Raw genomic sequence first — 24,694 nt, 5'->3', positions numbered from 1 at the left:
AGCTTTATTACATCTCTCCCCTTCGGGAAACCGTTATTCCCTGTGAGACCCTATGCTTTTCATGTCTCAACGCGCTATACTGGTCAAGTTCGGAAACGGATTCGTTTTTGCTAATACGACCATCTGCTTTTCGTGCGATATGTATCCTTTCATGTATCCCTGTCAATGCACCGTTTCATCAGCGACATGTCGAGATGCTTCTCATCCCATCCGGGTTCAACTTGTCGACAAGCTCTGGGACGGTTTTACTTATAAAGAAGAAGAAGACCGAAGGAAGAAAAGATAACAACAACAAATGCCAACTTACCCTATATATCATATTAGCTACCATGCACTCCACCTCGTCCGAGTCCACGTCGACCCCGTGTAATTTGAGGGCTATCTGGAATGTCGTTATCGGTATTCGAGTCGACTTATCACTTGCTATCCACCTATCAAAGTCAAAGAAGCTCAGCCAGGCCGTCAGGGTTAGGATACACCTAGCCTCCAAGGGGGATTTCGAAATGATGGCCTCAAGTGTCACAAGGTCAAAAACGACAATGGATAACGGAAATTGCGACTCACGCTTTCTTGAATAACATCCTCAATCCACCTTCTCTCGCACGTTCCATCACCAAATAAGTGCTCATTCCGACCAATCTTTGCTGAGCCCAATCTAGCCTCTCATCGTACTCCCGCACATCGCCGGACTTGATGGCGTTGATGAATGGTAGAAACAGTTCTTCTAGTCTTGGATGGAGCGATAGTAAACGGCGAGAAGGTAATGAGCCATGTAACAAATGAAGAGGTATTAGATATGTGAGGATCAACCTGCACGCAAAGTCGGAATGATCAGCTAATTCTTATCGACAGTCGACAGAAACAGAATAGCCCGGATCTGTGATGTTCGGACTCACTCTTGGTTCCGCTGAGCGTCTGCGGGACAGTTCAATAATGCCCACTCTAGCTCTTCTCCGGCCTGCGGATATAACGTGAGGTCTGAGCTCTGAGCTCTTTCACAAGACTGTAAGCGTCAAGCTCACCTTTTTATCTTCGCCATTCAGGAAAGCTAACATCCCTATGTAGAAATGCCACGTAACCTGGGCTATGTATCAGAACCAAGTGAAACCTAGTCTCGGGATGGTTCCAGATTGGACTCACCTGATCGTTGAGAGGAGCCTCGCTGATAGGCGGAGTCTTTGCATCGGAGATGACGGCTCTAATGATATTCTTACACAGATTCGGTTTTCCAACCTACGACCGGACGACCGCCAGACATGTAAGCTGTACTGTCCAATTCAGAACAGCTGAATACGACATTGGGTTATTTTTCACTAACCTTGAAATAACATTTCAAACTGAGACAAGCGATATGATAGACACCATTCCGCCTCGACTCGGGCCCCTTGAATGTTCTGCGGTATAATCAATATCAGCTGACTCTTCCGGAATCTACGGGCAGCCCATGCATAGAGTAAAGAATACAAATGGCTTACCGGTCAGTCGCACACATCGAAAAGGCTTTGCTTACTGTCCTCGTGCATTCTTCTAAAGAAGGCATTTTGCCCGTGCTTGTATATGCTATCGAGTCTGCCTGCAGTCGGCACATTCATTCACGGTAAGCTATTCCGTCTTTTCACTTCAGACAGTGCATGATCAGCTTACCTGCTCTGCCAAATCCCGCAGATCTTGAAGCAAGATATACAGGACCGGCAAGACCCAAGCGGACTGATCTTGGAACCATCGGTAGAACAGGCTTAGAAGTGCATTTTGATGCGTGTATCTGCAAGAGTTTGCACACAATTTCAGTCGAGCTGTTGTATGCGAGCTGGGACGGCAGATCACGGAGAGGTGAGCAGATAGATAGACTCACGCTTCTTGATAGTCTTTCTTACTGTACAGAGCATACACACAAGCACAATGTCGAATCGCTATTCCATCCCATGGTTCAGGTAATGAATGACCGGGATTGTTGAGGCGTCTTTCCTGATTGCAACAAGGCATCATCTCACTGAGCATGCATGCGATCAAGCACGAGCTTTCAAATGGAGACAGGAGTCTGATCATCCGGCGAAGGCGCAGCCAGACTCACGTCTATGTGGCCTACGGTATCCGCCAAACCCCTCGAAGTCTTATTATGGCATGATACCAAACGGATCAAGGCTTTCGGGTCTTCGTATTGTAAAGGGTCGATGAACGAATTGATGTATTGCTGTAGCTTCATCTTGGGACAAATCGTTCCGATGAGTCGCTGCTATTTCCTCAGACGGTACAATTGGCTGACCTGTGCTTAGCGTTGTGAGTGAAGCATATGGCGGATCCGACGCTGAGATATCATTAGCACGAACGAAAGAATGTTGGACGTCAACGGTTATTTACGTGAATCCGCTTGCACTCGCTACAGTTCTAGAATCAGGTACGAGTGATTAATTTAGTTATGTTACCCATTTTAAGTATCGATGATTCCCTCGGATCCGATGGCAATTTTATTTTGAGAAAGCAGCAGCAGCAATAATGTCATCGATGAAAGGTATCATCAAAAAGGTATATAACACAATATCACACCTTCCAAACGTAGTTCAAGACACATCTGTAATCACCTAGGATCAGAGAAGCACCTGATCCTCTCAGCTTTCACCCGGATCCACCTTAGAGCAAACAACAAAAGAATCATAGTCTTACATCATGGCTGTCCGTAAGTACTCTTCATCGTTCGTCTTGTCTTGAACAGGACTGACGAGGAATGCGCGTATAGGAACCCAATTCGAAAACTCCACTGATATTGGAGTATTCTCCAAACTCACCAATGCGTGCGTGTTTTATCTCGTCGTGTCTGACAGGACGCTGCCGCTCGCGTCACGCGGTAGAACCGTTGCTGATCTAAGATGGCTGCTTGGTATTGTAGTTACTGTTTAACAGCCTTAGCTTCCTCTACCAACTTCTACTCGGTCTTCGAATCTGAGCTATCCGACGTCATCCCTATCGTCCACACTACGATAGGCGGAACACGTATTGTCGGTAGATTGACAGCTGGAAACAGACATGGACTATTGGTACCCTCAACAACGACCGATCAAGAATTACAACATCTTCGAAACTCCCTTCCCCCCTCAGTCGCTATCCAACGTATCGAGGAGCGTCTGTCTGCATTGGGAAACGTCATCGCATGTAACGACTACGTGGCGCTGGTCCACCCGGATATAGATCGAGAGACGGAAGAGATCATAGCGGATACATTAAAGGTAGAGGTTTTCAGACAGACTGTAGCTAGTAATGTCTTGGTGGGGAGTTATTGTGCTTTGTCGAATCAAGTGAGTATTTCGTCCTTGCCTCATTGCCCCCTTGCCTCCTTGTCAAACACAATCAATCACCTCTCTCTTCTTTCCTGATCTTCAAGACGTGACTGCCTAATCGCATACGTAAGAGGAAGAGGCTGACCATACCCCGCCTTGCTCACAGGGAGGTCTTGTTCACCCTAAAACATCCCGATCAGAGCTCGACGAATTATCATCCCTTCTTCAAGTACCGTTAGTCGCAGGAACCGTCAACCGAGGCTCGGAAGTCATCGGAGCAGGTTTAGTAGTCAACGACTGGTGTGCTTTCACCGGTTTGGACACTACTGCTACTGAAATCAGTGTGATCGAAGCTACTTTCCGTGGGTGTCTCTTTCCTGCTCAATTCCCCGTGACATCTGTCCATGATTCCCTGTGGAGTTCACTACTGACGCTGATCATCTCGTCTCGACAGGTCTCCAAGGTCAAACTTCGGCTGCTGTCATCAATGAAATGCGTGATTCGCTCATCGACCATTACGCATAAAGACCGGTACCTAAAATACTGTAACATGTGTCACATGGACATTTACAGAGTCGAATGGATATATACGTAAGATATAGAATGATCTACATGTTATAGGGGGACTCGGCGATGTAACGCATAAATCTAGCTTTCGATCACCTATCCGAGGCTGAGACTTCGGGCTACTGCATTTGAAAAACCATGCTACACGGGCTCTCCTTCCCTACTCTACTCTTTCAGACTTTGGTCGTGCATCTTCTCTCGTTCCTCTTCTGTCCCAGATTCCGCCTCATACATCGCGTCCTGCCATGCGCGTACTTCGAATGGTTCGAACCACCCCCTTGCATCCTTTTCTGCAATGAACTCAGCCATACTGAGGAAGCTGAGATGTTCCGAACAGTATTTCATGTCCTTCGGAATTATGAAGTCTTGATCCATTGCTCCCTCCAGCTCATATCCCATCTCATTCAGGATCTGAATTTTCATCAGCTTTTGAGTCTCGGTGAACGAGTCACGCAGGTGTCTACGTCTCAATACCGTTGATCTTAAATTGACGATGTCGATATCGCATCTAGGCGATCTGAGGATGACGTTGAGTAACACCCAGGTGTCGAGCTTTGGAATCGAGCTCCAGAATGGTTCCTGATCCGACCAATGTACCTCTTCGTCCCTATAAGTAGAAACAGGATCGTATATCCAGTATATCTTCTTGAGCTTGGGTATCTCCTTGGGAAGACTGAAGTTGCACCTCGTATGTCGAGTCCCAGCGTCAATGGATGACGCGAGGAAAATCAGAGTTTCGACGTGCGACCAAACCGAGGTGGGTAAAGACGGAGCTTCGTCGAGGCACAAAGAAGAATACCCAGTCCGTTCCCATATGATGACCTTTGGCTTCAGATTTTTTACAAGTGGACATGGTTGGGGATCGTGTTCAGGCTGTCCGAAATTCAGCTCGTGATGATATTCCGATCGACCTGATAGCTCGCTATGGACTTTCAGACGGAGTACCTCTAAGTTCGGTAAGGAGATAATCTTGCTATGGGCGCACCAATTTTCTTGATGTGTAGATATACTCAGAATCTTGACGTGCTTGAGTAAGTCGACTGTCCAGTTCTCTGTCTTGGTTTGATGACTGGGTTCCTGGGCGTCCTGTTCGGTATGGATTGTGGTAGGTGGTTTGAGATAGAGCCATCGCCATAATAATGGAGTGGCAATTCCGTTGAACTGCCTTGAGACCAGAGAACAGTCGGATAAAGTGGAGAGGTCCTGAATGCAGAAGTAGGAGAGGATCTGGTGAATGATCTCACTTGGCAGAGTCCGGTGATTTGGGGGACTGCTGGGCTTTACTTCGAGGTCCATCTCGCCATGGAACGGTCAGCCGGAATGAATTGCTTTGGGAATGTCAGGCAATTTATCGAGAGAGATGTTGTAACACTTGAGTCGAACATAGTAATATACGCCGATGCTAGGGGAGTGACGTGTCCTTCGCACGGTCCTTTCCCCACTCTCAGTCATGTCCGTGCGCATCATATAGTATCATGTGGCAGAGAGATAGACATTGATGTTGCATTGCTATGAGAGTGACGTGTTTTGATGGTATCTGTCATCACGTTCATGGTTGACGCGATTGTGTATATTGTTTAACGCAATGTCAGACCAGAGTTGCATCTTTTATGTCCTTCTCGTTCTCATTCTTCCCCTTCTTTTTCGTTGCCACTCTTCTGCTTCCTTTTCGGCATCACCGTTCTCCGAAACATACTGAGAAATTGATCACCTGGATCCAAAATGGTGGTGAGTCACAGATCGTCCATGGTAATGTCACTCCTTTGTTCACATCTGATTCGACGCTGACGAGATTATCAACAGCGCAAACGAGCTCGAAAGGCTCAGCCAAAACCAGCTCTCATCTCCGGATCTCCTCCTGCCAATCATCAAGACAAAAATATTTCCAGTGTCCCTCAACTGCCAGCCGAACTCATTCACAATATCCTCCAAATCTGTCAGCTTATAACCAAGGCACACTCGCTTCGTGCTGCGTCGTATCGAAACGATTCCAATCAATCGCTGAACCGCTTCTCTGGCGATCAATGCGGCTGGCCCCTCCTGCAGTAGAAAATAGCAACGGATCTCAGATACGACCTATCAACGTTACCTGCTGGAGGCAAGAATCTCGAGAAATGGTGAAGAAACTTACGATTGCCCAACATGACGAACGATGGTGTAGACTCCCTAGACCTCGACATATCGACCTTCCCAACCTGACAACGATGCGCTTGGACATTGGCGGGTCCCCTTGGATTGGTAGTCTGCACTCGTCAACTGTCAATCGAAGACAATCTCCTTGTCATTTGGTCAAGGACACGAAACCTATCACACTAATCCTCATCTGTTCAGTCTCAGCCAACATTGCCTCTTTGTATTCGGAAGGCAGAGTCCACCTTTCGGATGAGACGGCTTGCGGTGTGGAGGACTTGATTTTCGTATCTTCCTATACCTCAGACAGTTATTGGGGGTACAATCAATATTTTGGAAAGCCATATCTTTCCTTTCCCAGACTGAAGAAAGTCTTCTGGGTCTTCGACCCAACAGCTGCCCATGATCCAACACCAAGACCTCACCACCTCAGCGATCCCATCGAGCGAAATCTGTTGAGAGCTCTGATGTCTTATCATCCAAAAGCGCGGAATACGGTTGTCAACGTCGGTCCTCCATCTATGTATGCCTTAGGCGAATACAACGAGCCCTCTCCTACAGATTCAGAAGGTATATTCCGACATCACGCGAAGTACGATTGGGCAGATAGATACTCTAAAAACCTGGACGATCAACAGAAAGACGTAAAATTCTCTTCGCTCGCTGAGTTCCTCGAAGAGGAGAAGGATTGGAGGGATTGGTTTGATGAGGCAGAGATGGTCAGATGGCAAAAGGCGATTGATCGCGAGCGTAGAGGGTAAGATGAAATTATGATTGTTGCTGTACAGGTCAAACAGTGACTTCATGGGGATGACCCTTAGCAGATGTTTAGTGACGGTAGATGTCCAGTGACGGTAGAGCATGATCGCTGAAGTAAAGATACGTACTCGTTTCATATCCCACTTGGCATGGCCAACATGTATAGATTAAAAAAGCAATCTATCGGTCTAAGAGCATCTGAGGGAGATAATACACCCTTCGACATAAATTCCCTAATGGAAGGCCTCGAGTCCGTTATACGGTGATGCGTTATAACAAAGGTGAATCAGTCAAAAAAAATGAAGTTGATCTGTTTCCTGTCTGAAAATGCAGTTGTGACCATCATATCGGCTCTGATTTATGCCTGCCGCACTTTCCCAAAAAGTATTGTGTCAAGATGTCTATTGAAAACGAGGATCGATTTGAGGCTAAACCAGGCGGTACTGGGTGTACATCCGGAGGAGAGGACAAGCGATCATGACATTCTCACAAAAATGAATTTCATGCCAAAGCTCATTGCGTGCGGTTTTCGGATCGGTGTCGATACTACTTCATATCTTTGTCAATCGCGAGAACACGATCAGGGTTTGAACATGCTATCAACCAACGCGACTTGATCGGAAAGGACCTCTTGACGACTGACTTGTCTGTGCGCATCAGACTGATATAAGATGACTTGTTTACGCGATGAACTCGATTACGGACGACGTGTTTATTGTCGTCGTTGTTGTTGTACAGTACCTCCAGCTACATATGTCTATCTGTTGATCTGTTTTGTCTTCGTGTTATCTTCTGGTCGTCATTCTGACGAGAACACCCCTGCAATGCTGAACACAATCATCATGCCTGTAGGTTCATCAGGTTCGAAATCCACACGATCGAGTCTGATCGCTAACACATATCACTCCGCAATTAGAGAGATCAGCAATCGACCAGATATCGACACGCCTTGACTCCTGAGTCCGACGATTCTCTCGCTTCCAGACCATCTCCGGCAAAGAAGAGAGCTAAAAAGCGAGAAGCGAAGCCAGACGCCAGCGTTGACGATGTCCCAAAGAAAGCAAGAGCCAGAAATTGGTCTCGCAAAAAGGAATAAATCATGGTAATTTACACCAGCTTGCTCCCGATGATCTGTCATTGGCTGATGCTTACGATTCTCTTTCGCAGAAAGATTACCCTCGATCTATACCCCGGGATTCCCCTTGCGCTCGATGCATCAAAGACAATCTGGACTGCCTCGGACCTGCCAAGCCTAATACGAAATGCAGCACTTGTCGATCTGGCTATTGTTCCCATCACAAACCATCCAACATGATCTCCACAGACAATCCTTCGCGAGAAAAAGTATTCCAAGCTAGAAATCAAGCTTGGAAATCGATTGTCCAGTTCACCGCCCTGGCGAGTCAAAGTAAAGGTGTCGCGAGATACTACTTCTTCGGCGAGATCGAGAAGTTAGCGCTGAACGTCGAAGAGATCTTTTCGTCCGTCACCAACGGAGTGTTTGATGGGGAATACACTGCTTGGAAAGGGAAGGCTTTATGAATTGTTCAGCTTTAAATAACTTAGTGGATGCCTCAAAGAGGTTCGGCATCATCAATGGGCCCAAATCCGTTCATGTATCTAGATTATTCAATTTGCCTTTTCATACAGCTTTTGCCTTATACACATGAAACAGCCCACCAGCCGCTGCATTTGTATTTTATGAAAGTAAGGATGTCTGTGCGCATCGGATATGACGTTCAGCATGAGCGAACGAAAGGAACGGGCACGAGCCATCCTTTTCGTACTTCAACGAAAACTCTGCCTTCTCACTTGTTCACTCCTGTCACTGACGTTCTCATCAGAACTCATAGACGAGTGCCTTTGATCTCAGCCCTATCAGCACATGCTAATCGCAATGACAAATCTAAATGTAAAGGTGGGTCTTCCTCGTGGACAAAAGCCTCAAAACCCCTGCTCTGAGCTGACGAGATACACCATACCAAGCCCGCATCGGAAGTCAAGAGTGGTGACCGAAGCATCATCTCCTCCGCTCAATCGTCTACATCCAGTGATCATGAAGACCCGTCTCATACAAGCTCAGCAGATCCTCACCCTACCACAATCAGTGAGCCCTACGCAGCGATCAACCGGCTTCCAGACGAGATTCTCTCCCTTATCATTTCGACTTTCACCTCCAAAGACCAGGAGACACTCGCCTCACTCTGTGCTGTCTCCAAGAAGTTTCAGTCAATCGCTCATCCGGTTTTATATAAATGGGTTACTCTGGCACCAGCTGATGGTTACATATCGAGTCAAGATCCGTCTTTCAGAAGCGTCAAAGTTGACAACTTGACTGGTCAAACAAGTAAAAGCCTGAAATATTTGTCGATAGCTCCTCACCACCAGGAGTGGTGTGCCCAGCTAGCTGGTGGTCTACAACTTCCTCACCTCGAAGTTCTGAACATCGCTCTTCCGACGAACCAACCACACGGCTGGGATGCTCATCTTCAAGGCCACGTCTGGTATCTCACAACCTCCTGCAACCTGCTTTCGAACTGTGACCCCAAGGTACTCATACTCAGAGGGAATCACAATGTGTCTTTGCGCTTATTTACTCTGAGAGGTTACTTAGCAGTTTGGACTCGCTTGGAGATTTTGATCTTCGTGTCGCCCTATCGTTGCGGTGATAGCTATTGGTCGACGATTGATTCGAGTACATGGTCTTTCCCGGCTTTGAAAGGAGAAATTAGGAAGATAATATGGATCTTCGAGCCAAATTCCCACACGCCAAGCGACCGGTATCCATCGATTAATGAACTGCCTTTTGCTCCACTACCCAAGGATTTCAGTAAAACCAAGATCACAGTCGTCAATTATGACTGGCTCCTCCCGGGTAGTCTTCGCAACTCTCTTTCTATAGGTGAAGATGTCACTTTGAAGGACATACTGTGTCAGTCAAAGAAGACCGGTGACATATGATCTTGGGTTGATCTCTATACACTGATGGAGCCCGAAAGGATCAACTTCATTTCATTTCAAAAGTTCATCGGAGACTACGAGTGGCGAAATTGATTCGAAGATGACGAGATTGCTAGATGGGAAAAGGACATCATGAAGTGGTCAGAGCGAACATGATGCTCGCTCGGTGAGCGGCATAGTGAAGATGGACAGGGATCATTTCGGAGCCTAACACAAGTATCGAGGATGCAGATAGCTTGAGAGTGGTCAAGGATGTTGAAGATACCCACGAGTTGTACAGCAATAAGCCGAAATTCTGGGTGAAACCGGTCTAAACGAAGCTAAGTTAGCAGTCCGTAGCGATATAAGCTGTCTACCTGTACAATATCACGATATGCCACCATAAGATGCTAACATACATGGGCTGCAACATGCCCTTTCATGACCGCAAGGACTTCTCTCATACTGTCTATATCCCCGATCAAACATCAAGGTGAAAATTCCTTGGCTTTGCCTTCGCAAAGCATATCGGATCGCATTGCTCTCAAATTCTCCTTCACAGATTATAAAGTATCTCAGTGCGGGTGTCGAGATCCATGAAGACCTACGGACTGTCTATTCCTTAGGAATATGGGTATCTCCCTGACAAGACAGTCGATGTTTGACCGAAAAATACGAGCTGAATTACAAACACAGCGCACCAACTGAAGGGCAATTTGACTACGAATGTGTAGAAGCTCCCGCTAGGTACACCAGGGCCTGATAATTTTGTAGTCCAAGACACCTTCCTATTTTCCCGAATTTATGAAGTCTGGCATGCTGATGAAGCTGATGTTGTCGAACCTCTGGTCACATCCTGGGGCTGGAGTTGCGTTCGCCAACTTGTTTCCATTGTAGTCGTATGTTCGTTGAAGCAGGTGTTTCAGCTTGCATGTCGGATCACGGATTGATTTCCCATCAACGACATCCTTGACGAAAGCCTCGATATTGATAATCCGGATATTCAGTCGGGGTAGCATATTCAAATAATATGCCAGACCTTGAAGCTGAAATATAGGGAGTATGATGTTGGCGAAGTTCTGAACAGACGACCGTGTGGCTGTGAAGATCAACGTTATCGTCTTCAACTGTGGGCTCGGCATAGGCCACTTTTCGGGCTGGTAGCTGTATTTCCTCAGCGAGTAGTGATTAAATATGATGTTCTCAGCCGATTGAATCAGGATTTGGCAGTCGGAATGCATATTCTGATAGATGATGGGTCGATCGTCGGCTTGAATCAAGAGCTTTTTAGGCTTGAGGGTCCTGAGCTTTGGACAAGGGCGATGACGGTATGGCCACTCGAGATGGCGGTTCTCTGCGCCGCATGGCATCAACGATATGTGCACGACCTTCAGACGTGGGAAATCACATATCTTTCTCCTATCCTCGTGATCCCAGTGGTCCCGGATGTTGAGAGTTTCCGCATATTTCGGGGGTTTGCGCTTTCTAGTGTGAGGATTCCTCCTCCCAGTGATACCGTAGACCGGCGGTGAATGATCGATTGTAACGTTATTGGGATTATCGGGGTCGAAGACAATGTGTCTATAGAGAATGGGACCTGCGATCTGGAGAAACAATCTGGACACCCGTAAACACCTTGCCAAAGAGGGATGATCGATCAGTCCAAGTCGTTCGAATATGTGGAACAGTAACTCGTTTGGTAGACCTGACTTGATCGTGAAAATTGACGAAGGCTGTCAACAACGATGTTTCCTTCTCGGACACAGAAAGAAGGTGAACCTTTAGTGCGCCCGCAAGAGAACGACAAGGACTATGGTCGGTCGGAAAAGGGAGGCATGGTAAGGAAACCAAAAAACTTCAATCCCGTCACAGCGCAATCGACTCAACGGTGGAAAACGCGCATCGGCGGACTGGGCGCAATACTGCCACTTTCGCTCACCTTGTGCTTGTGGTGCAAAGACACTGATTTTCCGTGATTATGCCCCGTCGAATCTTCATACAGTTCATCGGGTGCCCCTCGTGTATGGTAGTGGCACAACGACTGGTAGTGTGAGGCGAAGTGAGGGATGATTGAGATACACCGCCAAATTGGGCCAAAAAACTGTATGAAAGTTGTCATCACACAAACAAAAGAAGCATCAGACACGCACAATACTGTGCCTTGCTTCTGGAACACACGAAGGCTACGGGATCCAGGACGATTAGGGTGGGTGTTTTGCTTCTTTCAGAAGTTGATTCACTCCTTTGTCTACTGTCAGCATTGTGATACGTGTAGAGCATCCCTTTGTACTCAATACTGATGAGCCAGACGTTTAGAGAGCAGTAATTACGCGAGCTCACTGTGCAGAGCGAGGTGAATTGTTGATCGCTATCCACTCGAAATCGCGCAAGGACATTAACGATAAACCGACATCTTGGAAGTCGGTCATCATGGCAGTCACACTGGATCCCGTTCTTCCACCAATGACCACTCATGCCCATCAGACTACGCTGCAAGGCAATGACCCTGCCAACCAAGAAGCGACCCATGTCAATCCAAATTGGCTACACGTTGACGAAGCATCGAAATGTGCTCGAATAAGCTATCATCCCGAAAGCCTATGTCTCCACGCAGGCCCCTTACCTTGCAATATCGAAACTCTCCATCTTGATTTAGGCGGACGCACCAATGACCTCCAGCCACTTCATCCGAGCGATATGCCCTTTTCCCGTCTTCCTACACATCAATGTCCGCTACTTTCGAACGTAAGACCCAAATCTCTAGTCATGCGCAACATGTCTACCAGAATGCTTAACTTGAAAATCCCAAGCATCCCACTCAGCTTATTCGATGACGTCGACACACTGGCGATTACCTCATCCTCGTTCGAGAAGTATCAGCCCGGTAGCTGGAGGTTACAGATACCTCCGATGAAGCGATTGAAGAAGGTTGTTTGGGTATCTGACCCAAGCGTACGACCTAAAGTCGAGCAGAAAACGCATAGGGAATGGTACAAGCTGAACCTCTGGATTCTGGCGGAAATGATTCTGGTCTTACCTGATGTTGAGTTCCAAGTGGTGAATGCTGGAAGTACGATTCTGAAGGACCCGAATTATCGATACATGTCAGTCACGAAGAGACAGAAAGACGCAGAACAACTAGTTCGGTTACAAGTGCAGCAGAAGTCAGTAGGATGTCAGTCGTATAGGTCAACATGTGTTAGATTTGTGGAGTTACGGGAATTTAGGAACAATGAAGAATGGGCAAAATGGTTCAGTCAGGATGAAATGGGGAGATGGGATGCGATAAGCAGCGAGCTTCCCGTATGAACCAAGCGTCGGAGCATACATGTCGTCACAATGAGCAAATGCAATGAGATGCCGGAAAGCGCTGCGTTAGCTCAGGGGACTGCTTGGATAGATTGTATTGTCTCATTCAGCAAGACCAGCCACTGGGATTAGCGCAAAGGGATGGAATGCTTGTTCCATATTATTGGTACATGATGAACACCGTGATCATTGATCTATATATTACACACCTCGTATCCCGATGATAGCCAGCCAGATGAGTTTCAAAAATAAAGAGACCGCTACTTATGCCGCTCGACCAGCATTATGATCCTGGAGCACAATGTTCTTCGTCAGTACACATTCGTATTTAATAATGGCGTTTTGATGGCTCAGACCTACTTTGTAAACCTTCAATGCTTGCAATTCTCCAACTATCCTGTCCTTCCTCTCCCCTTCATCCAGCTTCCTCCCTTGACCTACACGCCCTGATGACTCCCCATCGCCCTCATAGTCCTCTACGAAACCTTGACATCCTACATCTTCATCGTCCTTGCCGTCATATCGAGCGGTCTCTATTTTCAGCCCTTCCTCATTCGCTAGATGTAGTAGACAGATGAAACAGAACGAGGTTGAGATTTCGGACATCTTGTCTGACGGATAAGATGATCGAAGAGACGTGATGATGTTGTCAAATGTCTTCACTGGCTCAATTTCATCAGGCGTCTTTGGCGCGTCCTAATAACAGTCGCAGATCAGCTACGCCACACAGTGATGGATATATCTGTACGCACAATCTCATCCTCGGAGTTGTCCTTCTCTGCCGGCACCAGACTCCTCAGACCGGTCCAAATGTCATCTTTCAGCCTCTTCACGTCAACCCTCTTTGCCTTCTTGGCAAAGTTGACATTTTCAGGCCTACTCTTCTTCAACTGGATGTTCTGCGAGCCCTGAAGCAGATCATTTGCTTCGTTGGCATCGTACATGTTGGCGGCATCCACAACGTCGAGGGCGTCATCAACGTAAGCATCATCCACGTCATCGTGGAAGAACTGCGTTTCAAACGGCGGGGGTTGAGAGTCCATATCTAGAAATGGACGTCAGCGTGTAAGCGGAACAGCCATGCTCAGTAATGGGGTTTCACACTGACCCATTCCGTCCGCCATATTGTCATCCGCTCGATCAGCCGCGGCTTGAGCCCAGAAGTTCTCGTCGATCTCGCCATTAGCATTTTCTGCTGAAATCTCATCAGCCTGCAAATTATCAAAACAAGAGGAACAATCATGACACTCACCGGCCATGCGTGAAGCAGTACCGCTTTTTCGCATTCGCAGCTATCCATTCAGCAGTTGTCAGCACAAAATATTCCCCGCCAATTGACAATGATTACAGGGACCCACCGAGAATTTGGGCTTCAGGAACAACCTCAACAGTTGCCGACTGCTGAAATGCATGTCGTCGGGCAAGAGCCATTCCTCCCTACGCTTCACCGCTGAGGTCTTCCTGCTGCTCTTGGACGCCGAAGCACGATTTGACGGCAGAGATATGGATGACTTTGAGGCAGGTGCGAACAGTGTCTTCGATGAGGTGGCAGTAGTGGACGGAGAAGCAAAATCGATGGTGAAAGAGGCTTTCGCGGCTTTTGCTGTCTTTGTCGCCGCCGTTGATCCTCCTGCCGCTGCGTTTGCGTCGACTAACAGAGTCGAGTCAGTCCTATAGCTTTGATATCGATGTTCACCAACTCACCTCTTTTGGCGACTTTACGCAACTTCCAGTGATCTGCACCGGCCCAGGCCTTTCCGAGACCCTTGTCGAAGTAATCGAACATCCCCTCCGCATCGTCATTGCCGGCACTAAAAGCCATGACTAATTCTCCTGAACCCGCTTGGCGTCGAGGATCAAAAGGTCCCAGATGTTCGCCCGGCCCAGCCATAGCCAAAGAGCCACCCATACCCGGTCCACTGTATGCATCTTGAGCATCCATGTCATCTCCCGCCATGGATGCGCCGTCATCGAAGCCACCCGAAGGTCCCGCGTCGAAATTCTCGTCACCGAAGAAATCGTGCACCTCTCCGTCGCCCGCAAGCGCGGGTGCTGGGAAGGAGCCGTACCCGTCTTCCTCGAAGACTGGGCGAGATTCGTCGTCGTTGAAAGAGTCTTTCAGACCCAACAAAGTGGTGAAGTCTGGGACCGAGTCGGGGTCGGAAGAGAATCTGAAGGTTTGGAGGGTGTCGGAAATGTACAAATCTTGTACGGCCTCAATGGAAGGCACATACTCTGAAGAGGTTAGGGAGGTTAGCTGAAGTCGCCGGCAATTTGTACGACTGTGAAATCACCTCTGAGCTTTTCCAGATCCACCATCTCCTCATCATCATCCCTCTCTTCCTCCTCTTCGTCTTCATCTGCACCTGCATCCCCGGCATCAAACACCACGCGTCCCTTCCCATCAACACCCAGATGATTCATCAGTAATCCCATCGCTCCTCCTTCATCGAAGTCAGCGCAAGTCTTCTTGAACAACGGGTCGACAGTGAATTCGAGGTCAAATTTTTTGACTTGTAATTGAGCGAAAGACTTGGCAAGAGTCGCTTCGGAACGGCTGGTAGTCTGTCATGATACATCAATGTCCGTTGCCCATGCTCATTCCGTTGGTCTGACTACCCACCTTTCGAGTAGCTTTAGGCTCACCGCCCTCCTCTTCGTCACCATCGGCATCTTCGCCCTCTGCGTCCTCGGCAGCTACACACGTGGTCAGCATCAGCAAACATGGACCAAGTGCATTATAAGCATTTTGATTTACCACCACCTCCAGCAAGACCGCTCAACAATTTACCGGTCTCTGTCGCTACACTGTCTACTCGCGAAGTGTAGATCTTGATACATCCATCGAGGGTGCACGACGCCTTTTGAAAGTTGATACCTGCAGATCATCATGAACCCATCAGCCGTCTAACGAAGGATCCATAGTCAGCAGTTTCGAGGCTTACTTTGGTCGTCCGGGCCATTACGCAGAAGGGTCAAATCAGCGAAGTAGTCGATCAAAGCAAAATTCCATGAATTATTCGCGTTGATTTTCTGTCATCAAGGGATATCAGCATCCTCGTGGCGTACTTTGCGCAGAGCGATGGTATATCTGCCAGCCTCCCGCTTCGACTCACATTATCCGTTGCCAGCTTCATCCACTCTTCGAAATTCGTATTCATCACTTCCATACTGATGACAGGAGCCGCAGGCTCGACCGCAGACAATCTTTTCGCTCTTCTCTGAGCCATCGTCTGACCCCCTGCGGCAGCTTGCTGGACGGCTAATGCGGAAACTGTTCTTTTTCCATTTGCGTTGATTCCAGTGTGTGACCTTTCCTTAGGTTCTCCTCCTCCAGCAGCGATGTCGCCGAAGTGAGCTGATTTCCTCCTCTTCGCCTTCTCAGCTGCATCGTCGTTGACTGACATCGATAGGCCTGAAGACTTGCGGGGAGCGTTGATCATCCGTGATGGTTGAAGAGGAGATTCGGCAGGAGAAGCTGTAGTTGATCCCGAACTCTTCTTCGTTGCTGCTTTCGAGCGTGGATTCGATATCGACGACGGTGAGGCCACTGCTGTTGGCATTGTTGTCTCCTCTGTGTGGGCTTCAGTCCGTCTCACTATGAATATGAAGGTAACACATCACGATCATCGCTTCATGAATTTGTTTGTTTTGATGGTGTTTTTGTTGACTTCGCGCAGGGAAGACGCGTCCAACACGTGGACAATCTCATACTTACGTAATTAGAAATGCTCAAATGGTTCCTTCCTATCTTTTTCTCGGTACAGATCTTTGGACATTTTCCTGCACATGCATGCAATGTGACCTGATGTCTGGAAAGAGACGCTCCATCAGGACGGGCGGCCTAAAAAGAAGCAGCCGACATGTGTGCGAAATCTCATTGTCTCAATGCAGGTGCAGTAGAGCAAGGCCAAACAGAAGGGCGGGAAACCTTCGCGAGCACGCTTTCAAATGTATGTTAGCGATTACCACCGACCAGGCGGCTCACACAAAGCCACAAACTCGACGATGTGCAATACGTCTGGCATCATCTGGCGCAACCTGCACAAGAGTAGGTCGACGTGAAGGCCCATATGCTACACCTCCGCATTGTCCGGAGAGATCCCCGCGAATTTGATAAGACTAGTCCCAGCTCTGATGACGAATAAAGACGTTAGAATCTCTCCGCGCATGCGACTTCGTTCGTGACATTCCGCTCTTGATGCAAACTCTGCTCATTTCAGTCGTTGCCAAAACCTCTTCAACTGTGAACACAAAAATCGATCGAATACCGCCCAGATCCCTCTATAACCGGTATTTCGATCACTTCGCTTAATTTTTGGAATTACCACCCTCTTCCCCTCGTCTCGCTTCTGTTTCGCAAAATATTTTTCTCCTTCTCGCCCAGACCGCATCGCGATGAGGTCGCTCGAGATGGGCCATGGACGATACTGCTAAATAAGCATGTCCCACATGGTCACCAAGACTGATCACCAATTTTTAGCATTTGTTGATCATGGCGTGATCGTTCTATTTTAGTCTTTTTCCGCGATGGATCCAGCAGTCGCTGGACGCAACTTGGATATAAAGCTGTCTTGTCATTCTGACACATCAATCATAAGCCTCTGAAGTCTACCACTACTTGTTGAAAGGAGTCCTTCGATATGACCAGTCAATTGAATCAGGCTGAGAAAGTCCGCAACCCCGCGAAAACCGGTTACGAACAAGAATCCAACAATGCTGAATTACCATATGGGGACGTCGAGAATTCATTGGCCAAGACAGTGGGTGTCGGAGGGGTCGGAACTACACAGCGTCGGCTGAACCGAAGACATGTTACATTTATCGGTATAGGAGGAGGAATCGGTACCGGTTAGTGATAATCTTGATTGCTGCAAGGCGCATTGCTGACGATAATACAGGTTTGTTCATCGGTACTGGTGCTGCTCTCGCCAAGGCTGGGCCAGCAGGTCTACTCATGGCCTTCATTGTGGTTGGCGCAGTCATATGGTCCGTCATGGAGGGATTAGCAGAAATGGCTACACTTGTAAGCGGCATATATATTGTTTGGCTGGTGAAATCTGGGAATAACGATATGATTGTTGTATTTTCAGATACCGCAAGCCGGTACTTTCCCTCATTACGCAACTAGATTTATCGACCCCGCTGTCGGATTCACCCTTGCTATATCCTATGGGTATTGCTACACCATCGCTATTGCAAGTGAAGTATCTGCCGCAGCGTTAGTAGTAGTAAGTTCGGTCTCTGTGCTTTTACACATATACAATCACAAAACAGCGCTCACTGTGTCTGCTTTATCAGTCATACTGGACGGACATCACCCCTGCCTTGGTGATATCGATCTCGCTTGCTCTCATCTTCGCTATCAACATCATGCATGTCAGATTGTGAGTGAAGTCTCGGACAACTCTTCTGCCCAGACAACGTCAAGCTGACTCGACCTTTCGCAGCTTCGGAGAGAGCGAAGTCATTTCGGCATCCGTCAAGGTGATCTGCTTCATTGGTTTAATCTTCGTTGCTTTGGTGATCACCCTCGGAGGAGCACCAAATCACGATAGAATCGGTTTCAGGTATTGGAAAAACCCGGGAGCTTTCACTGAATACAACGGGATAACCGGTTCGAAGGGTCATTTCTTGGGCTTCTTGTCAGCACTCATCAATGCTTCCTTCTCTTTCATCGGTGTGGAGACGGTGAGTCTGTCAAAAATTCCCAGCCATAACGTCTGTTGGAAATTGCTTATCTCATCTCGTCCTTCCAGGTCGTCATCGCCGCTGCCGAGACAGTCAACCCTCACAAATACCTTCCCAAAGCTACCAAGCGAGTCACCTACCGAATTGCGATTTTCTACATCCTGGGCGCCTTGTTGATCGGTATGATCGTGCCCTACAATGACCCGGCCCTTTCTTCCGGTACTGGTAATGCGAACTCGTCGCCTTGGGTATTGGGCATCAAGCGAGCCGGAATACCAGCCCTTGATTCAATTATCAATGTGAGTTTCCGCCGTCATGGCTGACAGCAAGAAATTGATGGTTGGGTTTGCAACAGGCTTGTATCCTGGTCTCCGCTTGGTCCGCTGGAAACTCATACTGCTACATTGGAGCTAGAATTATCGTTGCGATGGCAATTGATCGACAGCTGCCTGCAGTGTTTAAGAAGACCAACAAGAACGGAGTACCCTATTGGGCTGTCATCGCTGCCTTCCTCTTCGGTCCATTGGCATACCTTTCCTTGGGCAGTGGAGGAGCCGCTCAAGCCTTCTCATGGATCTTGACCTTGTCGACAGTAGCAGGATTGCTGGCTTGGATGACCTTGTCGATTTGCTTCTTACGGTTTTACGCAGCATGCAAAGCTCAGGGAGTCGACAGAAATACATTACCTTATAAAGGTCGATTTCAACCTTACGCCGCTTGGGTCGGGACTATCGGCTCTCTGCGTAAGTCTGCCTCACTTAGACATTGTCCGATCCTGCGCTGATTCTAGCGCTTTGTCGTACAGTCATCACCCTTCTTTCGGGCTTTAGTGTCTTCCTCAAGGGTAATTGGAATAGCTCAGACTTCGTCGCCAGCTATATCGGCATTCCAATCTTCATCGTGCCTTTCGTTCTATGGAAAATCTTCAAACGGACTAGCGTAAGTTTATCGTGGACTTGAACCATAAATAACTATCTCTGCTTATACTGACATGCTGTCCTTGCGCCTGAACAAACAGTTCCGAAAGGCGTCCGAGATAGATCTTTGGTCTGGAAGGTTCGATCCTTCGGAAGCTCCGGAAGACCATCCTCCAACCACTTGGTGGGGCAAAGCTCTCGACTGGGCTTTTTGATAGAAGTACTCATGATAATACCGAGACTGGGTGTTTGACCGGCAATTGCGTTAAGTACAGAGCCTTGCTGCTGGCTGGCATGCACAATTGCATAATTCATGGTTTCTCGATTTCATATTTGGGTACAAACAGCCTCTTAAACAATCGTTCGTATTCTGCTTCCTCGTTCTGACGCTTCTCAATCATTTCGTTGCCTCTTGTTCGGAGATCGTGACTGACGAGGCTCGACGCCGGCTGCCGGCAAATGGACTTCGACGGCTATAGCGGCATAAACCGTCTCCTTCTCCCACTACTCTCATCGAGTTAGCTGTTGTTACAACAAATGGTGGACTGCACTTTTGCTCAGACAAACACGATTTAAATGGAAAAACCGGAGGTAATCAGAGTTTGGACTCACTTCGTTTCCGTACGTCTCGTAGTCGTTTCGGATGTTGAAATGTTGAGGCTCTGTGATCCACACTAGCTCGCGCTTTATCTTCAAATCCAGGTCGGGTGTGTACTCCCCCATTTGCGCGCCCTCCATTTCGTACACGCTGCCGGACACCCAAAGGTCCTTGATATATGTGTGATCCTTCTGCGGCTGCTGCTATATATTTGCATAGGTAACGGGTCAGCTCTCGTCCCGGTTGGATGTAGGATCGAATTGCAGAAGTACACACGCTCGACAGTGATGGCCCGACGCTTCCCGCTTCGTTGATTCCATCCTCATCTGCGCTGTCAGAGTCCCCGATGTAGCAACGAAGTTCATCGTCATCGAAAACGCCAAAATAATCCCACTGCAATTGACTAGCTTTTAAGCACTTCATGAACACCGCATCAATACCTTTCAGTCTGTACTCCAGACCTGCTACACTGTTCTCTTGCGATTCTGCGTCGATGGGATACTTGTATTGCAGTCCAAAAGCAAGCACACCTCCTTCTGCCAAGAATGGGCCGTGCTTCATCTCATCGAATGCTCTCGTGACGGTCTCGAGCCTATTATCATAGACATCGTCGAATTGTGGCGCGTTCTTGTTATCGGAGACGAAGACGTCGTATTGTAGAGTGATCCGGATCCCTTGCTCGAGGGGCAACACCTCATGCTTGCAATCGGAATACAGGAAGCCCCAAGCAATATCTCCATTCCGCACCTGGTTGCTCCAGTCGAAGGTAGCTTTATGTCCGCCATGCTGGACGACAAGATCACCGCCCTTGAAAGGCGAGGGCAGGCATAAGATCAGAGTGCCGATGTGGTGTATCCCTTGAGAGGTACTGCGATTCCGGATTTGGATGTCTTGTAAGCTACCGTCATACTGGTATAGTACCATCGAAGCCAGCTAAAATGGGTATGCACGACAAGAAAAGGACGCTTACTCTCGGTGTTCCTTGAAGAACCCTCCTTCAGCATATGCATTGAGCTTATTCAAGCTAAACATGAGGGGCGCCTCGTAGTTCAATTTTTTGGTCAACAGCACAGGTGAGCCAGACTTGAGGAGTGGATCGGAACTTAGAGCTAAATAAGGGATTTTGATCTCTCTAGCTTGTCGATATTCTTCATCGTACACCGTCTCCTTCCCTCGACCGAAAGGCGATGGCTGCCCAGCCAGGTAAAGCTCTTTTGCACTCGCTGCATCGAAGGGTAACTGTACCCATCTGCGTTGCCACCAAGTAGGTTGCGTTTCATATGTCAGCTATACTCAAGCGGAATATGCTACAATCGGGACATCACTCACTTGGGAGGACCTTGTGCTTGATCATCTTCAATCTTGTTGTAGTACAGCCGAATGCCAGCATTGCTTGATGCTTCGCCAGAGATGATCCCACCGCATGCGAAATCGCGTGAATCGTTGTCATTCGCCACCGCAGATTGCAGTCGTCGGGCTATGACCAGCTCTTCTTGATTTAAAAGTCGTCTCTTTGGCATGATATACGCTTGCTTTAATGTCTTGGGATACGATGCAAATGAGCTTTAATGATGTGTTGGGGTTAACAATATTGAAAAATCAATTATGGGGATCTAACAGAAATATGACAATAGTTTCGATACATACTTCAACAAGTATATATATGTTAATCTCTTACAAGTCGTACTGCGGTTGAGGTGTATTGACGTAAATCGAAGTTGACATGCGTTGACGTGCACTGACGTGTACGAAGATGTGACTTGATATTTGGCGAACTGTGCGTGTTTCATCTAAGTTATGTACCTGACTTGGGGGTCCTTTGCCGATCACACGCCCTCTACGTGCTGTGTGTCATCTTTCAAAGGCATGCATTATAGTCCGATCAATCCCAATCACCTATGGTCCCTGAGCTCGAGGGAATGCAGTATCGGGGTTCATGCGATCCGATTAGTGGCACGAAGGAAATAGTCGTCCCACTGTCCATCCTTTATAGCATTGTGTGGTCGATTTCTGATTCGGAACATGTCTCGATCTAAGGATGAGTGGAAGCAGCCAGCTTGGCTGCAACTCTCTCCTTCAATTCTCTAGCTTTGGCAGCTACAAGTGATAGGATTCTGGATTGAGCTTTCCACCCGAGTGTGTCATTACATTATAATAGCAAAAATGGAGGTGCGATCGGCCGTTGCATCCAGGAATTTTCAGGCGTGCATGCATGAACTCATCCATTCAAAAACTCTCTGCCTGTCTTTGCACACACGGTACACATAGCTTAATAACAACTTTTACGTTCTTCTTCGCCGATTCAGCGCGTTCAATCGGTTCGCTTTCGCTTGTTGAGCGGTTCTGTAGTAGGTCGCGGTTGACGGATGGCATCTCCTACGGCCGGCAAGAACACCTTGACAGCTACGGCAGCGTAGATAGTTTCCTTTTGATACTGCTCGAATCTGTCAGCCGTCGTTCCTTGTATCTGGATTACTGGTTGGCAACAGGGACACAGGACAAGACAGAACCCAAAGTTTGGGCCTAGGACTCACCTCATTCCCATACGTATGGTAGTCGTTCTTAACATTGTAGTAGTACGGCTCGGTAATCCACACTATTTCACTTTTCCTCTCCAGGTCCAGCTCATCGAGGCTACCACTTTCCAGGAATTGGCCGTCGACGCCGTGTATGCTGTTCGAAACCCACAGATCACGACGATATGTGGGATCACTCTTCCTCCGCTGCTGCTGTACAGTCCAATCAAACAGCCACTTGATCAGCTCATCACCTGACTGATCACGAAGTAAGGATTTCAGATGTGCTCACGTTTGACTGTGCAGAGTCGGTCGGCGTGTCATCTTCACCAGTACTCGCTCCGTCCGACGAATGCTCTGTCTCGGCGTTCGCATTCTTGGCCAGATCCTCCGCCCATTCAGGCGAGCTGCTACCGTCCCAGCAATCGCTAGAACGGCTTTGACGATCCTCAAATAATTCCCAGGTATCGAAAACCCCGAAGTACTCCCACTTCAGACCAGTCGATTTCAGGCACTTCATGAATACTGCATCGATATCTTTGAGCCTGAATTCCAGGTTCCCGAGGGTGGTGTTCTTGTATCGCTCCTCGATCGGGTATTCGTATTGCAAGCCGAACGCAAGTACACCTCCTTCCGGTAGAAAGGGGCCATGAATCACCTCGTGGAAGGCACTTGACACAGTCTTCAAGCGAGTATCGTACATATAAGCACAGTCCGAGTCAGAGTCCGAGTCGGAGTCAGAGTCGGAGCTGCAGTCAGACACAAAGACGTCATACTGGAGCGTGATGCGAAAACCGTCCTCTACAGGCAGTACTTCGTGCTTGCAGTCCGAGTACAGGAAGCCCCAAGCGATTTCACCGTCGCAGACTTGGTCGCTCCAGTCGAAAGTGGTTGTCTGTCCGCCATGTCTCACCAACAAGTCACCGCCCTTGAAAGGCGATGGGAGACAAAGGATCAAGGTACCGATGTGACCCACCCCTTGGGAAGTGCTACACACAGCCCGAGGGCTTGTAGCTGAATCTTTCCGAAGACATGTTGTAAGATCATAGATCATGACTGGACTTACTCTTGATGTTCTTTGAAGAACCCGCCCTTTCCATATGCGTTCAGTTTGTTTAGCCTAAAAATGAGGGCTGAATCGTAATCCAGCTTGCGAGACAAGAGCCCAGCTAAGCCAGACTGGAGGAAAGGATCTGGGCTAAGCGCAAAATGAGGGACCTTGATCTCTCTAGCCTGTCGGTATTCCTCATCATACACCGTCTGCTTGCCTCGGCCGAAGGGCGATGGGGTTCCGGCCAGGTAGATCTCCCGGGCACCCTCCTCATCAAATGGTAAAGTCGTCAATCTGGAACACAATGTGTACCAAGATGATCAGGACGACTTGTAAGTCCATCAATTCAAGTAAAATTGTGGGCGTTCCACTTACTTGAGCTGACCTTTGGCTTCGTCAGTTCCCAGTCTCTCGTAGTAGATTCGGAGATTACAAGACAGAACTCCCCCCCATGCGAAGTTGCCTGAACGGTTCATCTGCGCCACCGCCGATCCTAGTCGACTGGTTATGGCCAGCTCTTCTTGGTTCAGGAGTCGCCTCCTCGGCGCACTGCCGCCCGGGTATTGACCCTCCATGCTGATAAGCTGGGATGTGTGGGAGACAGCTTTGAGTGAGTTAGGCGAAGGAATGGGTAAATAGGGTGTAATGAAGGTGTGACGGATTTTCTAGGCAGCACGCTCTTGGTTGACACATAACTCATGCATAGTAGAGCACTGTCAACGAGCTGAGGTGTACTGGGAGTCGTACGTGGGAAACCGACGTAATCGATCTTCGTACTTCCTCCTGGATAACGCTATAGATCATGTGTTCCAAGCTCGTGTTTCGTGCTACGGGCACAAGAATGCATTATTATAGTCCTACCAAACCTGATTAATGCACTGTATTTATGGTATATCTGAGCTGAAATAAGGGGATTTGACTAGAGATGTATGGTCCACATATTA

At 48.1% G+C, this 24,694-nt stretch overlaps 11 protein-coding genes across 11 annotated transcripts; 6 read left to right on the top strand and 5 right to left on the bottom strand.

Moving 5' to 3' along the window:
• Positions 1–66: 66 nt before the first annotated feature.
• I303_102004 (uncharacterized protein) lies at positions 67–2,203 on the bottom strand (the record flags this gene model as incomplete). The annotated part of the gene is made up of 11 exons (XM_065968455.1): positions 67–159; positions 308–431; positions 565–810; positions 897–958; positions 1,023–1,079; positions 1,141–1,233; positions 1,319–1,394; positions 1,476–1,573; positions 1,645–1,762; positions 1,853–1,965; positions 2,072–2,203. The coding sequence occupies 11 exons, from the start codon at positions 2,201–2,203 to the stop codon at positions 67–69; spliced, it is 1,212 nt and encodes a 403-aa protein (XP_065824527.1).
• A 461-nt stretch (positions 2,204–2,664) lies between these two features.
• Positions 2,665–3,797, top strand: I303_102003 (eukaryotic translation initiation factor 6; the record flags this gene model as incomplete). Its single annotated transcript, XM_018405212.1, has 5 exons — positions 2,665–2,674; positions 2,735–2,789; positions 2,885–3,290; positions 3,439–3,634; positions 3,727–3,797. 5 exons carry the CDS (start codon positions 2,665–2,667, stop codon positions 3,795–3,797), a joined length of 738 nt encoding a protein of 245 aa, XP_018265493.1.
• Positions 3,798–4,004: 207 nt separating this feature from the next.
• I303_102002 (uncharacterized protein) lies at positions 4,005–5,135 on the bottom strand (the record flags this gene model as incomplete). Its single annotated transcript, XM_018405213.1, has 1 exon — positions 4,005–5,135. The coding sequence occupies one exon, from the start codon at positions 5,133–5,135 to the stop codon at positions 4,005–4,007; it is 1,131 nt and encodes a 376-aa protein (XP_018265494.1).
• Positions 5,136–5,561: 426 nt separating this feature from the next.
• Positions 5,562–6,730, top strand: I303_102001 (uncharacterized protein; the record flags this gene model as incomplete). Its single annotated transcript, XM_018405214.1, has 3 exons — positions 5,562–5,567; positions 5,643–5,775; positions 5,886–6,730. 3 exons carry the CDS (start codon positions 5,562–5,564, stop codon positions 6,728–6,730), a joined length of 984 nt encoding a protein of 327 aa, XP_018265495.1.
• An 822-nt stretch (positions 6,731–7,552) lies between these two features.
• On the top strand, positions 7,553–7,824 carry I303_102000 (uncharacterized protein; the record flags this gene model as incomplete). The annotated part of the gene is made up of 2 exons (XM_018405215.2): positions 7,553–7,576; positions 7,645–7,824. The coding sequence occupies 2 exons, from the start codon at positions 7,553–7,555 to the stop codon at positions 7,822–7,824; spliced, it is 204 nt and encodes a 67-aa protein (XP_018265496.2).
• A 215-nt stretch (positions 7,825–8,039) lies between these two features.
• I303_101999 (uncharacterized protein) lies at positions 8,040–8,270 on the top strand (the record flags this gene model as incomplete). The annotated part of the gene is made up of 1 exon (XM_018405216.1): positions 8,040–8,270. The coding sequence occupies one exon, from the start codon at positions 8,040–8,042 to the stop codon at positions 8,268–8,270; it is 231 nt and encodes a 76-aa protein (XP_018265497.1).
• A 4,173-nt stretch (positions 8,271–12,443) lies between these two features.
• Positions 12,444–12,977, top strand: I303_101998 (uncharacterized protein; the record flags this gene model as incomplete). Its single annotated transcript, XM_018405218.1, has 1 exon — positions 12,444–12,977. One exon carries the CDS (start codon positions 12,444–12,446, stop codon positions 12,975–12,977), a length of 534 nt encoding a protein of 177 aa, XP_018265499.1.
• Positions 12,978–13,241: 264 nt separating this feature from the next.
• On the bottom strand, positions 13,242–16,540 carry I303_101997 (uncharacterized protein; the record flags this gene model as incomplete). Its single annotated transcript, XM_065968454.1, has 12 exons — positions 13,242–13,268; positions 13,338–13,673; positions 13,730–14,022; positions 14,086–14,169; positions 14,230–14,269; positions 14,336–14,628; positions 14,682–15,212; positions 15,272–15,542; positions 15,601–15,674; positions 15,736–15,855; positions 15,923–16,010; positions 16,094–16,540. 12 exons carry the CDS (start codon positions 16,538–16,540, stop codon positions 13,242–13,244), a joined length of 2,604 nt encoding a protein of 867 aa, XP_065824526.1.
• Positions 16,541–17,620: 1,080 nt separating this feature from the next.
• Positions 17,621–19,800, top strand: I303_101996 (uncharacterized protein; the record flags this gene model as incomplete). The annotated part of the gene is made up of 9 exons (XM_018405220.1): positions 17,621–17,828; positions 17,879–18,003; positions 18,071–18,208; positions 18,279–18,364; positions 18,428–18,668; positions 18,737–18,967; positions 19,024–19,411; positions 19,474–19,607; positions 19,687–19,800. The coding sequence occupies 9 exons, from the start codon at positions 17,621–17,623 to the stop codon at positions 19,798–19,800; spliced, it is 1,665 nt and encodes a 554-aa protein (XP_018265501.1).
• Positions 19,801–19,978: 178 nt separating this feature from the next.
• On the bottom strand, positions 19,979–21,703 carry I303_101995 (uncharacterized protein; the record flags this gene model as incomplete). Its single annotated transcript, XM_018405221.1, has 5 exons — positions 19,979–20,089; positions 20,198–20,386; positions 20,460–21,051; positions 21,154–21,432; positions 21,513–21,703. 5 exons carry the CDS (start codon positions 21,701–21,703, stop codon positions 19,979–19,981), a joined length of 1,362 nt encoding a protein of 453 aa, XP_018265502.1.
• Positions 21,704–22,494: 791 nt separating this feature from the next.
• Positions 22,495–24,325, bottom strand: I303_101994 (uncharacterized protein; the record flags this gene model as incomplete). The annotated part of the gene is made up of 5 exons (XM_018405222.1): positions 22,495–22,617; positions 22,718–22,912; positions 22,992–23,688; positions 23,766–24,044; positions 24,126–24,325. The coding sequence occupies 5 exons, from the start codon at positions 24,323–24,325 to the stop codon at positions 22,495–22,497; spliced, it is 1,494 nt and encodes a 497-aa protein (XP_018265503.1).
• Positions 24,326–24,694: the final 369 nt, after the last annotated feature.

The sequence above is a fragment of the Kwoniella dejecticola genome, chromosome 2 (genome assembly GCF_000512565.2).
Source record: "Kwoniella dejecticola CBS 10117 chromosome 2, complete sequence".
Classification (NCBI taxonomy): domain Eukaryota; kingdom Fungi; phylum Basidiomycota; class Tremellomycetes; order Tremellales; family Cryptococcaceae; genus Kwoniella; species Kwoniella dejecticola.
Note: the sequence above shows the minus strand (reverse complement) of the source record. Positions and strands in the feature narration are given on the sequence as shown.